General features: G+C 39.3%; 1 protein-coding gene across 1 annotated transcript in view; it reads right to left on the bottom strand.

The window, feature by feature from the left end:
- Positions 1-1,066: 1,066 nt before the first annotated feature.
- LOC124802565 (vacuolar protein sorting-associated protein 54) overlaps positions 1,067-14,847 on the bottom strand; it is a 152,590-nt gene continuing 138,809 nt past the window's right edge. Inside the window, exons 18-19 of the mRNA XM_047263434.1 lie at positions 12,326-12,478; positions 1,067-1,888 (exon numbers count right to left, since the gene is read on the bottom strand). Of these exons, the coding sequence (XP_047119390.1) occupies positions 1,777-1,888; positions 12,326-12,478 (265 nt within the window). The 3' untranslated portion in view covers positions 1,067-1,776. The remainder of the gene's footprint in view (positions 1,889-12,325; positions 12,479-14,847) is intronic.

The following is a 14,847-nucleotide window of genomic DNA, read 5'->3' as shown; positions in this document are numbered from 1 at the left end:
ATAACCCTAATCACTCTCAAAGTACTCTCTTTGGTAATGCACACACTTCGCCCACCACTGCCACCATTATTGGAAGCATCTGTGGAATGCTGGCATGGCACTGATGGCCAGGAGTCCCCACCTGGAGAAGCTCGGCTATACTGGTTGGCAGTCAGACGTGCTGACCACTCAGCCAAGAAGACGGACACTGTGGTTAATCAGGTTCCCTGACATGACTCCATGTGATTTTTGGCTATTTTCCAAGTTGAAAATGCCCTATGAAAGGTACAGGATTTGACTTGAGAGAAGACATCATACCTAATGAGATAGCCCAGTTTATTATTATTCCAAAAGACACATTCCACAGATGTTTCCAATAATGGTGGCAGTGGTGGGAGAGGTGTGCACATCACCAAAGAGAGTACTTTGAGGGCAAAAAAAGGGTTACGCAGTGGGAGAAGTGTGTGCATCACCAAAGGGAGTACTTTGAGGGGAATTAGGGTTATGTAGTTCCTTATCAATAAATTTATTTCTGCCAACCAAAGGTTCGATACTTTTTGGACTCACATTGTACATACTGTTCTCCACATTTATGTGAGCCTATGGGCACTTCTGTTTCACCTATGTTATGACTTTTGTTGTTAGCTTGTGTTTCATATCTGCAGACCATGGCTATCTGAAATCCCTAAATCCATGCACTTATTATTAACTGATTCACTAGTAACATGCATAATGAGCTGCTTGATATTTAGTATAATTTTATAGTATATGCTTGTGTTTTACATGTTTCTATGCTGTACTTGAGTGGTTTTTATTTATTTTTTAATAACTTCCCAAGAATTAATCTTCTCAAGTTTTAACCATAGGTAATGTATGTAATAACATATATTGATTACCTTTTGAGTTGTGATCCTTCTTTCTTGTTACATTGGTGACTTTTGAAAGTGAGAGCTGAACTCTCAGAACTATTCAAATCCTTAATAAATGGTGGCCCTTTGGAGATAATTTATACGAAGTTTCAAAATTTAATCAGCCAGGTGATGCATCCCCAATTTCATCATCATAAAGAACAAGGTGCTCCAATGAAATTCATGTTTACTTCACTGAATAGATAAGTTTGTTACGCAGTCTTCTCGTGCAGAAATTAGTTGTAAACAAATTACAAATTACTAAATGAAAAGTAATGTAAACTTAACATGAGAATAAATAGTAAAATGATGGAGATAATACATTTAAAACATGTAATTCAGCTTGATATTTATATGCCAATGCAAAAGTTACTTATAGAAGGAGGCATGGAATGTTGTTGAAAACCTTGATTAATAATGCAACATGCCAATGATCTTGAAAAGTCTGTGGTGTCTTCAATTTACTTCTGCCTGTTGCGACACACTTTTCCTCACAGAACAATAAAGAGGGATATGTAATGAAAGTTTATTTTTCAGTTTGCACTTATAAAGAACTTTGTACTAACTTCTGTGGCAGTATATCACTCACTATGAATCATCATCAAGCACTAATAAGCATTCACAGTATCTCTGTGTCAATAACCATTACATCACACGCCTCAGAAAACACTGAATTTCAGTGAAACGTATCTCCTACATCGCACATTTCACCAAGAAGTTCATAATTAAGTTACACATGTACTATAACAATAAAAGTTCACATCTTATTTCATATACAACAGTTTTCATAAAATTTTCCAGATAGCTGCATCTATAAATTTCATACAACAAACTATCATGAGATCACTAAAGGTACACTTCACAGCCTCAGTTTCAGTTTACTGGAATTTTACTGGGGATCCCAAATACTTTTCATTGCTCCATCACTTAATTCTTCCACAGGAAGTACTTTCAATGTTTTCAGTGTTTCGAGATAAAACGTCAGTTCAGAAGTCACAATTCTGTAAGGAAGCAAAGAATAATATTTATAATTCAATATATAAACTAGCTGTACTGAGTTTTAACACTTTGAAGTTAAGTTAAAAATAAGTCAGTTTAAAAGCTTTGAACATTTCCAAACATTAGTGAAAACAATATATTGCCAAGAAGAGCATTTAAGTAGCAAAATAAATCAACACTCTACATGGGAATATTTAAAGAAATAAGACAGATTACATTTTAAATTCTACTTTTTATATTCTGTCTGCAGCATCACTGTTTTCTGATTACCTGCTACAATGGTTGTAATATAACGTAAAGCTCCTGAAACTAAGCCTACACATAATTCTCTGAAGACAAAGAATACTAATATAGATAAATTTTAAACTAATGGCATCATCTAATAACTTGTTTGATATTAGTACACTATTAAAAACATTGTGTTGGAACAAAAATTTATCTATAATTTACGAATCTGCAAATTCTTAATTTATTATATTTGTTCAGCAAAATGCTGAACCAAATGTAAGTAACAAGTCACACAAATCCATATGAATATTTAATTACTGAAACACATCCTTTTCTTTCTCCACACCCACCTGCCCCTGTAACCATTCACAATCCACCAGTGTGTTTATTGTAATAATACTGTAAAAAGAAAAAGAGTTCACACAAAAGTTAGGCAATTTTCTGTTAACTACATACTGAATGTCTATGTGCCACAAGTTAATCAGCTATTTTTTCACATTTTTGTTTGCTCTGAAATTCCTCCTCTCATATAATTCTGTATCTAATTGAGTTATTCTTGTGAAGATTGCGTTAATTATAATGTTACTTCATGTGAAAGTATCCTATTTTTGTCTCTAGATGACTCATGTCTGTGAGTGGTTACATTTGAGACTTGCGAGAGGCAGCGTAAAACACACCACCTCCTACTCAAACTTCGAATGCCACTACTGCTTCCATTAATTGGTACATGGGTCATATCTATGTTCAAGATCCACATGCAAAACCTGCAGCACACATCCACCCAGCACATCATATTCCAAACTTGTCAACGGTACACCTTTCTACAGTCCAGTATGTACAACCCCAGTTGTCATTTGCACCATGATTCCCAAGAAATTTTTATTGCAGTTTTGTCTTGCTACGGTTTTACATTCAGTACTCAGTCATACCAGCCAGCTACATGTGCTGCTATACGCATACTGAATTGACAGACCGAAGTCAAAGATGTTCCATAGTCCAGCATACTCTGAACAACTGGACCTCCAACAGGGCATATGGCTTTATGCCATGTGTCTCTTTGTCCCTGTCTCAGTCTTTTTCCATTATTCCCCGGCTGCTCTGTAATACTGCTGTTCTTCCTAACAGCCTTTACTTTCTGTTGCCTGTACAAGTCGTATATGGGATATTCCTCCTGGAAAATCCTCTGTAACCTGTATCGGTAATAACAACCAAACTTTTCCTCAAATTTTGTCACTTTCATTCAACCTGACAATCCAATTCTTCCACTCCGCCCAGATGCCACCTGAGTTGCCCTGTACACATTATACCACCAGAAACATGACAAATTCCTCTGCAACTACTACACTGTTTTTTGTGCTAGCTTGACCAAAAAGTTGTTCATCAACAGACACGGTCTAACTGTTGCCAAGGAAAAGTTTGCTCTGGCTCTGCATTCCTATACTTTTCTTGCGCAAAACCTCTCTCTTCCAACAACCCCAGCCTCTCCCCTCAACTTAATACTTCTATGTTGTCAGAGAGTGTACTCTGATGAAGAATGCAAGTTCAAAAACTGAGTTGGTACATTCATGTGCCTATTTACAGCACAGTGACTCTAATGTATGGTAAAGCGGGGTGGCTACTCAAACTTGGTGAGAGAAAAAAAAAAGGAACAACGTGACAAGGAAGAAGCTCCTGATAAATTAATTTTGTGTGTGTGTGTGTGTGTGTGTGTGTGTGTGTGTGTGCGTGTGTGTGTGTGTTGGGGGGGAGGGGGGCTAGCATATTACAATAACATGATCTTCCTTTCCTCTCAGGTGAGCTGTATAACACCCACAAGCACTAGTTTAGCCATAGTTTTTTAACATCAGTAATTTAGATAGAATAATAATCATATGGTTAACACACTTTGAAATATTAAAAATTATAAAATTTGTGATTTATAACACTAAATAAAATTCAGTTTCATTATGTTGAAAACACAGAATTCCCTGAAATTTTATGAAATACCTGAAATTCTCTGAGATTTCCCTGACCATTCAATACAAAATGTAATTCCCTAAGAAATCCAGGTTTTCCAGGAGAATTGCCACCCTAGATAAGAGGTTGTTTTCAGTCACTTGATATTATTGGAAATCCTAAGCATAATCATCCCATTGATTTATTTCTAAACTTTGTGGCAAGAATTCAAAGGAGAGGCTTCATAGTGTAATATCCCAGCTCCCAAGACTGTGCTAGCATACAATGTTTTATTTAACATCTGTTTAGGAATCCAATCAGCTAGTGTGTTCAATGAACACACTATTGTTCTAATAATAAATTCTGAAATATGACTATGTACCACATTCCATCTGCAAGAGAGATGCCTTTACTCTTTGAACTGCAGTTGCTCCTTGGAGAGTTAAATCTAACACAAAAAGCAGATAGATGATAAACTGTTACAATATGTGATTGAGAACAGAGATGTGGAAACTATGTGAGACCACGTGCTTGGCGTGTGCAATCAGCTGATCACCTCCGAATGTGTAGGAGTCCGCACACCTGCTGCTTGGAACACTGCCTCGTACTTATTCCTTGCCGTGGTGTGGACACTTGGTGAATTCTAAGATTTAGCAATTAATTATTCTGTTGATATTGATATTAACTAGTTGTTCTACTACTATTGAAAGAAATACATGTTCATATTCTCTTTCCCATTCGAGTTTATTACACAGAGTAGCTGAAAACACCATATGTTAACTCAAAGCAGTGAATTGTTGAATGCAATAACTGCCGAACATAGTCCACATGCTGAGCATGTCAAATAAGCTGCGGCCCCGTATCCCTACAAGATTAACAACACTGATGACCTCGAAGTGATCGTGGTCAGGAATACAGATTACAAGACAAGATATTGTGTCACACAGCAGAAACATGATGGATAATGATCCACCTGTTAGTTTGAGACTGGCAGTATGACTTCCACCATTTTAGCTACACAACTCCGCGCTCTGGTTTGAGCCAATTGTGGCAAGTTTCTATGTTCCAGAATAATGACAGATTCTGGCAAATTTGCACTAGTGGTTAGTCAGCTTGATCACAGATATGCATCGGATGTGCACGATATTATAACAGCACCACTGGAGACAGACGCCTACCTGAAACTGAAAGCTGAACTCGTATATAAAGTATCCGCCTAGCAGGAAGAGAGGATAGTACAAGTGCTCACTCAGGACAATTTAGGTGACATAAAGCCTTCACAATACCTCCGCCACCTACGATGCAAGGTCGATGCACACACCATCCCTGAACTGCTAGTAAGCACAATATATAGCAGCAGACTGCCAGCACAAGTCAAGGCCATAATAACACTCAAACTGAAAAGCCTCCGGATGACGTGGCCAATTGGACCAACTGGATACAGGGTGCCATTGTACCTACCTCTTGTTCCGAACTGACAGTAAAGTGCAGCAGTACACTGATGGACCTCAAATCAGACTGCGAGTGGACAAAAAAATCGCGCACTGGAACAACAACTGAATGATGGCCTGTTTAACAAAGTTGACACCCTAAGCAATCAATTGAATGAACTTCTCACTGACCTCCACATTAAAGGTAGATATCAATGGAGATCGTGGAATCTTCCTGCATCGAACACTCCTTGTTGTGACTACTCATAAGCAGTTAACATATGCTGTTACCATCAGCAGTTCGCCGACCAAGTGCGTAAGTGTAATCTGCTGTGAGAATACATCAACCTTAAGTGCCAGGCAGAAAACAATGCAACTAATTGTTTATCTGCACACCTGTTTATGACCAACTACAAGAAGAGGTGCAAATTTTTGGTCCACACAGGATTGGAATTGAGTATTTTGCAAAGAGACAAACTGTGTAAGTGCCACCCGGCCACAGACTTCAGATTATCGGTGGCTAACAACTCCGCCATCCAGACGTACGGCATGGAACATCATGGGGTATATATGTGGGATTGTGACATGGAATTTTGTCATCATGGACGTGGCAGAGCTGATAATTGGGGTGGATCTTCTAGCACACTACCGCCTGCTCCAAGACATTGCCAACAACCACTTGCTGGACACTGTCACCAGATGGTCTACGGCTCGGTTCCGACACCATGCGGTCGGCAGCGACACCACGGTCATCCAGGTTGCAGAGGAAGAGTACACAAAACTACTTGACCAGTTCCCATTCCCAGGATCCCACAACAGGTATGCCATAATACTGTCCATTATATCAATGCCACGGCAAGTTCCCCGGTGTCATGTAGACCCAAACAGCTGGCCCCAGACAAATACACCACTGCAAAAGTGGAATTTGATGCCACACTAGCTGAAGGAATCATTCGTCAGTCCATCGGAGCACACTAGTCACCCCTCCACCTAGTATCCATGAAGAACAGTGTGTGGCGCCCATGCTGTGATTACCGTGCGTTAAATGCAACAACCATCCTTGATCATTACCCTGTGCCACATTTGAAAGATTACAACCACACCTTATTAAGCAGAAAACAAGTGTTCAGCGTATTTGATTACATCAAGGCGTACACCCAGATTCCTGTTGCCGAACAAGATATTCCTAAAATGGCCACTGTAATCTCCTCAGTGCTATGAGCTTTACCAAATTGTTGTGTGTACTTGGATGATATCCTTGTCTTTTCAGAAACACCGGAGCAGCACGAGCTTCATCTCAAGCAAGTCTTTGAGCACCTGGTCACACAAAGTACTGGCCTGAATGTTTCTAAGGTGTGTTCGCCCAACCAGAAATAACTTCCTTGGGCCATCAAATTTCGTCAGAGGGATCTTGCCCCTTACTAGAGACAGTCGAGACCATATTAAATATTTCACATCCCATAACAGCAAACTATGCAGATTTCTTGTCATGCTCAATGTTTACTGGTGCCACCTGTCACTGGAAACCGCACTGTCTGGTCCAAAAGCAGAAACTCGTGCAATGGACACCGCTGATTGATGCATTTGAAGCTGCCAAAAAGAGCATTGTCAACGCTGCATTCCTTGCTCATCCAGCGACAGATGCACTCCTAGCACTAGCAGTAGACGCTAGCTAGACAGCCATCGGGGCTGCACTCCAACAATGTGTAAACGAGACATGGCAATCCCTCACCTTTTTCCTCACGCAATCTAATGCCCTTGCAACAACAATGGAGCACATACGATAGAGAATTGTCAACCATTTACACAGCGGTAGTGTATTTCCACGCACAACAAGTAGTGAAGGGGTTTACAATATACACGGGCCATAAACCCCTCACATACACTTTCCACCAAAGCGATTTCAGCAGATATTCAGCGTGTCTCACATCTGAACAACATTGTAGCTGACTGCTTCTCATTGAGTTGGAGCCGTCACCAAAACTGTTGACCTCCTATGTCTGTCCAATATGCAACAATGTGATCATGAGCTCTGCGACCCACTCAAAGATACTGAGGCACACCTTCAACTCAAATACGTAAACATGTCAGAAACAAATGTGCAATTATACTGTGACATCACCACTGGAATGTCCGCCCCTGGTAGCTGAGTGGTCAGCACAACAAGCTGTCAATCTTAAGGGCCTGGGTTCGATTCCTGGCTGGGTCGGAGATTTTCTCCGATCAGGGGCTGGATAATGTGTTGTCCTAATCGTCATCATTTCATCCCCATCGACGCGCAAGTCACCGAAGTGGCGTCAAATCAAAAGACTTGCACCAGGCGAGTGGTCTACCTGACGGGAGGCCCTCGTCACACACACCACTGGAAAGACTCACCCATATGTGCTAGCAGAGCTCCGCAAGCGCATTTTTCATGGTCTTCATGACCTGTGTCACCCAGGAATCACGTCAACCGCTAAACTTGTCTCCGGCTGCTACACATGGCCTGGACTACAGATGGATTGCCGGAAGTGGGCTCGTTCATGTCTAGGCTCCCAACATAGTACAGTTTAGTGCCATGTCCATGTGCCCATCAGAAACTTTCCACAGACAACTGAGAAATTTGCCCGTGTTCACACTGACGTCATGGGATCCTTGCTACCGTCAGACGATCAATACTATTTGCTAACAATCAGAGACAAATTTACGTGTTGGCCAGAATTGATCCCAGTGAACAACACCTCCACAGATATTCTGACAGTGGTGTTCATGTCTCAGAGGGCTGTGTGTTAACAGTTGTCCACTACACATTACTAACGACTGAGGATGCCAGTTCAAGTTGGAGCTATTTGCACATCTCAGCAAGTTTTGTGGCGCAAGCCACCATTTTACCAAAAGCTACCAAGCAGCCAATAACAGTATGGTGGAGGAATGGCACAGACCTCTTTAAGATGGTGCTCATGTGTTATGACTCCAAGTGAGCTGCAGGCTTACCATTTGTCCTACTTGCCCTGCACGCAGTGAATAAGCCAGATCTTGATGCGGCACTGGCAGAAATGGTCTATGGCAAGACACCGAGGCTGCCAGGGGAACTTATCGATATACACGCCTCAACAGGGAAGTTCCACATTTGCTAGATTTCATGGCAGAGCTGAGGCAGCAGTTCTAGCAAATCCAGCCCAGGCCAGCATCATGAAACAGCTCACAACCAATACTTGTGCACAAGGAGTTGCCCAACAGTATTCATGCCATGCTCTGTAGAGATGGCGTCAGACCAGCACATATGCCTCCTCATATCAGCCCCCATCGTGTTCAGACCTGTCATGACAAGATGTTGACTATTTTGATCACTGGCAAACAGCACCCTGTTTCCTTTGATGGTGTAAAGCCTGAATTTGTTTCAGAAGACTCAATCACTACTCCTCAGACATATCACCCGCCTCCACTGTGGTCTAAAAATGATCACCCACCTCCCATCTCTCTCTGCAGTGCCACAGTCACTACGCCAAGCACACTCTGGTCATCCAATACATTTTCCTTTAAGATTCTGAGATGACGCTGAGCCTGTTGCATGTTGACAACACTCCGCTTCTCTGCGGTGGGCTGGTGTGCCAACTACATGAAATTATGCGCTTGGTATTCACAATCAGCTGATTGCCACCGAATTCACGGAGTTCGTGTGCCTGCTGCTTGGGGCACTGCCACGTGCTTATTTCTTGCATCAGTGCAGACGCTCACTGAATTCTGTGATTTAGCAATTACTTATTATAGTGCTGACTAGTACTTAGTTATTCCATTATTGCTGAAGGGAAAAGATGTCCATATCCTCTCTCCTATTCGAATTTATTACACAGGGTAGTTGAAAGCGATGTATGTTAACTCGGAGCACCAAATTGTTGAATGCAACAACTGCCGTCCGTAGTCCACACGCAGTGCATGTCAAATAAACCACGACCTCGTATCCTCACAAAATTAGCAGCAGATGTGTACAAAGCTTGAACAGAATTTTAACTCATTGTTGCCTGCCATTAACAACAATTTTATTTTTACTTTGCTACTGTGACAAATGTGTTAAAAGTACTGAAGAGAAGAGACTGTAAATTTCCTCAAGGATGTAATACAGTGCTGAAAAGGTATTTAAACAAGATTCATTTCATAAACTGTTCATTTCTGAGTGTGAACATATGTGCAAGGCTTCTGTATGACATTCGAACATTTGGTTCGTGATGTTTGCTAACGAATCTGCGTCACTGCTTAGGGTGCATTGGAAGATGTTTTTACCGATAACTGAAGTAATCTGGTGTCTGTCTATGCATCATCAAACCAAGTGATAAATGAATTGCACTGGATCAGTTTCTGAAGCTTTTATACAAAGTCCCACATATTATCAGCAACTTACAGCCAAGTGACGGGTATCTCCAGCTGCTGCTGCTGCTGCTACTACTACACAATGAATTGTCGAGCACCATTAAGTACTGTCTTACAATTCTTGACAGGGACTACTGAATTTTCAGTGACATACAGGAAGAAACTGATAATTGGAAACCAAACCAGGGTTTTATTTAAAGTATTTTTATTTTTTATAGCGGAACGCATAAAAATTACTATGAAAATATGGAAACTTGTGGAAACTCTGATTACACCAGCCGATGACAGCAGATATTGAGAGTGTAGAACACCTGATGTAGTCAGTCAATAGCAACATTACTATTAAGTAGCACGAACAAACACATAGGAAAAGTTAAGATTTTAATTAAAATAGAGGTTATAGCTACAAGAAAAGCTAAGCTTTCCAAATAATATTGATTCTTTTTTGCATAAGTTACACTTTAAGATAAATCACAGAAATGTGCCAGTAAAATTTTAAATAATTTCCAGTCTTTTGGGCACAAAATTCCTCTAAGTGGCTAGTCCTCAAAGTGTTACATTTTAAATGATAGTCAAATGCTCTGTGGTTTAAGAAATTCCTCGTCCATCTCACATGTAACATAATTCATCTTGCTTAAAATGAAATTTAGTTTGAAAGTAATGTTTTTCAAACCACCATTCACCATATTTTCCTGCTACCTGTTAGAAATAGGTTCGTTTCAGCAGTTGTCAGAGGAAGGAGTTACTGCGCGTGTGCAGCCCCTACAGTGATGTAGGAAGCCCTTAAGTTCTTACGTATATAGCATTAAGAGCGCTTACACTATGTCAAAAAAGGACATCAGACTATACTCCAAGAACACCACAATTTTGTAAACCATACTACAATGCACAATTCAGCTTAAAGTGTACTTTTTTATGTCCACATTCACAATGAAGAGGCCCCAACCCGGTATTAAGCTTTTCAGTGTGGTTTTCTGGATGCAAATTTTCTTGGTGTACCCCTACTCTATCATCTCATGTTTGGCTTTTTATTACGGCATAATGCCATACATGCCAGAAGATGTAAATGCGCACTTGAAATTCAGCGAACAGTTGAAACCAGGCAATAGTGTGGAATGAAAACTTCATTTCAAATACATTGACTGCCTCTGCAGAAAACATTAATAAAAACCAAATTTCTTAAGCAAACCAACATAGATAGCTTTATTGTTATGGAAGGAAATTTAATGCTTAACTGCCAACAGTGTGGAAATAACATAAAATCAGAGACAGGAAAATAACTAAACATAATGACAGGTCACATTGAAACAACCCCCCTCCCCATTACAACTCTGACTGCTTTGCGCATGCGCAAATCTAACTGCTCTGGGTAGCATCTGGCTACTTGTTGCTTCTGCTGACACTTCAAGTAGCCAGAAGAAGGAGAAGATACTGCTCATACGTGACTTACTGCACAAGTGCAAGACCCTGCTGGCAACTGCTCGAAGGAACCTAATATAACCAGTTGTGACGTCACGCTCATCAAAAGCACTTTGTTATGAAGTATTGCATAATCTTCGCCCTAAAGCCTTTGACACATTTTACTGTTGGCAGATACTTGTGCATGCACTGTGTTTTGGTGTTGTAAATGGCGCATTTCCTTTACAACTTACATTTTATTTGGTTTTTTCCTCTCATTTATGTTTTATTGCTGCAGCATTATTCTACAGTAGCGGGACACAGTAAAATTCTTTGTTACAGTATTAGTTCTTAGCAGTCGAAATTACAAAAATTTAACTGAAAACTAAAGACAATGAAAAATTCCTGGAATCCTAAAAAATCCTGGGTTTTTCCCAGTTTTCTCCTGGATGAAAAAATTCCCACGTTCTTCCCGGGTTTCCCAGCTGTCCCAGGGCGTATACACTGTGTGTTAGCTGAAAGGTTGAAACCAATCAAAATATGCAGCTTCATGGCAGGTGAATATGGTGAAAGTGGTCTGAGTCAAAACAAAAGTGTACGAGAGCGCAGGTAAGTTCAGACAGGTGTAACAAGCACTGAAGATTTTCCACGCTAAGAACATTATTTCTGTGCAGTCACGGAGAACAACAATGTGAGAGATGAAAATTGATATCAGAAAACATGCATATTACGATGAATGATATTGTAGCAACAATGAATGTTAATGTTGGCTCAGACAATCATCTTGTTCATGACATACTGATATTCAAGAAAGTAGGTGAGTTCCAAAACATTTGACATAAGAAATGAAAGAAAGGGTGCACTCATGTGTGCAGGAACCAGTGAAAGATGCTTTTAGTCGCTCATAGTTCACTGATTATGTCCTGTTTCTTATTGAACGACACCTTCATAAAGTAGAGAGAGCATGCTTCTCCAAAAATGAAATGTGTGTTCAGGTTAAATATTCTTATTGTTACATACTCTTCCGTGCTATGATATTAAATATTCTTTTTGTTACATATTCTTCTGTGCTATGATACAACAGAATACGTCTTAACATACCCATGTTGAGGACCACCATTGTTGACAACGTTCAGTTTCATTAATTGTTCTCTCAGACGTGACTTGAAGAGAGAGTTAACAGTGCGGTATATATACTGAACCTGAGCTTCTGGCAGCACTGTTGCTACAGCTTCATGGAGTTTTGTTAGGTGCCTGTCATGAAAAGGCAGAAACAGAAGATGTAATGCTTTTCAACATACAAGTATTAACACTAAGAAACAAATATTAAAAAAAAAAAAGATTTTTAAAAAGTTGTATGTAATGTAGAAAGAAGAAAATGACCATGCGTAGCTAACATATTGAAAATATCGAGAGGTAACTTGAATTGAATTGTGTTTTATCCATCTCATGACGTACATTTGCAATCCATTTGGTATGCGTACAGGAGACATGTCAAAAATTTATAAAACAATTACAATGATTTTTACACTAATAAATAATAACACTATAATAAATAACAACACTATAAGGATAACACATTGTACCCAGCTCAAATTTCCAGTTTGTCAAGTATGAATTCCTCCACTGAATAACAACACTTCAGTGTCAGTACCTCATATAGCTTTCTTTTAAGTGAACCTAAATTCATCTGCATCAACTTGTTCCCTTTTAATTTATTACAAATTTTCATTCCCATGTATTGAGGTCCCTGGGCTTACAGTCTGAGGCGGTGGGTGGGGAGCATAAAATTTTCTTTGTTTCTGGTATCATGTGAATGGACTAAATGGTTTCCCTCAAATAATTGATGTCTTGTGTAAAAAATATAATAATCTCATATATGTGTAAGGATGGAAGAGTTAATATTTTAAGTTTTCTAAATAATGGTAGACATGGTTCTTTGTAATTTGCAGTGCACATATTTTGTATGTTTTTTTTTTTAGTATCCGCACTATGTTTGTTGAGTTACCCCAAAAAACAATACCATACCTAATAATGGATTTGAAGTAGCTTGTATATGCTACTTTTCGTGTGTCCATGTCAGTTGCAGTTGACAATATTTGCATTGAAAATGCAAAGCTGCTCAGTTTGTTTGCCAGGTATTCAATGTGTGCCTGCCAGCTCAAATTTTTATCTACTTTTAAACCTAAGAATTTGACTGAGTCAACTTCTTCTATACCTTGATGAGCAATAGACCTTGGGCAGGTACTAAATTTAAGTGCTATAAAATCTGTTATAAAAACATGCAAATATATCAGTTTCAGTCCATCCAAAAATAAACTTCCTTATTCCACAATCAAAAATAGTTATGGTAGATGAGGGCTGTTTCAATCATAAATGAGTGTCAGTAATAACACCATTAATAAAAATAACAACTATCTTTAGCAAGTCCTTTATTTAAACTGGTATTCAAGAAGCCAAGGCAACAGAAAAACAATGACAGAATGTTTCTGTTCCAATTTCATTTCAAGTGAGGCAGGATGGATGATTAGAGTGTAATGTCCAATTGATGATTAAGTCACAAGTGGAGTACAATGGCAGCTCAGACAAGGACAGAGGAGAAAATCAGCTATGGCCTCTTCTAGGGAACCATACCACCATTTGCCTTATTTGATTTGGGGGAACCTACGGGAAAAATAAATTGGGAATGCTGCATAGTCTTGTCACTATTTATTGCATGAAAGGATTTACCATATCACATAATGAGGATATGAGACATTAAAAAATATTAATGGTATCAATAAATTAAAAGTCTGTATGTACAATGAGAGGCAAAGAGATTGCCCAGCCCAAATAATTTAGAGTCCAAGAACAGAGAATTGTGTAAGCCCAAGTTCAGAAGTGCCAGTGTCCACAATTCTGAAAGTCTGTGGAGCTTCACCTTAATGTTTACATTGTCAAATAGAAGCAATATAATAGCTAGGATACAGTATAAGTCGAGATTCATTGCAATTTAACTTATCATATCATTTCTTTTGAAAATCATTATTCACGTATGTAGAAACGGTTGAAATATAAGAACTCAACATCAGTAGAATTACTCTAACGATGAGCGTTTCACATCTGTTTCAACTGCTGAGTAGATAAGCTGTGGTTTATAAACACAACAGACAAGCATTCGAATCAAACTGGAGTCAAATCTCATTTTTTTAAAAAATGATCTGTGTAGGTAATATTTTAAACCTCAATTTGTTACAAATTGTGCAGTTGTAGGCTTTTCCAGGTCCCATATTCTTTCAAAAGATTTCTTTTTTATGATAGTCTTATCTTTAAACAAACAGCCAAGTTGGCTGTAGTAAAAATATTGAAAATGGATGTATTTATTTGCAATTACTTTGGCCGCTACCTGGTGTGTGTATAATTTTCAGCTAAGAAGATCGTTGTCAGCTAAGAAGATCGTTGTCAGCTAAGAAGATCGTTGTCAGCTAAGAAGATCGTTGTCAGCTAAGAAGATCGTTGTCAGCTAAGAAGATCGTTGTCAGCTAAGAAGATCGTTGTCAGCTAAGAAGATCGTTGTCAGCTAACTGGCAATTTTTGTTAAGTCCTTAAGCGCGGTTTACATGAATGAGTGGCTGTGCCCTACA

The sequence above is a fragment of the Schistocerca piceifrons genome, chromosome 6 (assembly GCF_021461385.2).
Source record: "Schistocerca piceifrons isolate TAMUIC-IGC-003096 chromosome 6, iqSchPice1.1, whole genome shotgun sequence".
Taxonomy (NCBI): domain Eukaryota; kingdom Metazoa; phylum Arthropoda; class Insecta; order Orthoptera; family Acrididae; genus Schistocerca; species Schistocerca piceifrons.
Note: the sequence above shows the minus strand (reverse complement) of the source record. Positions and strands in the feature narration are given on the sequence as shown.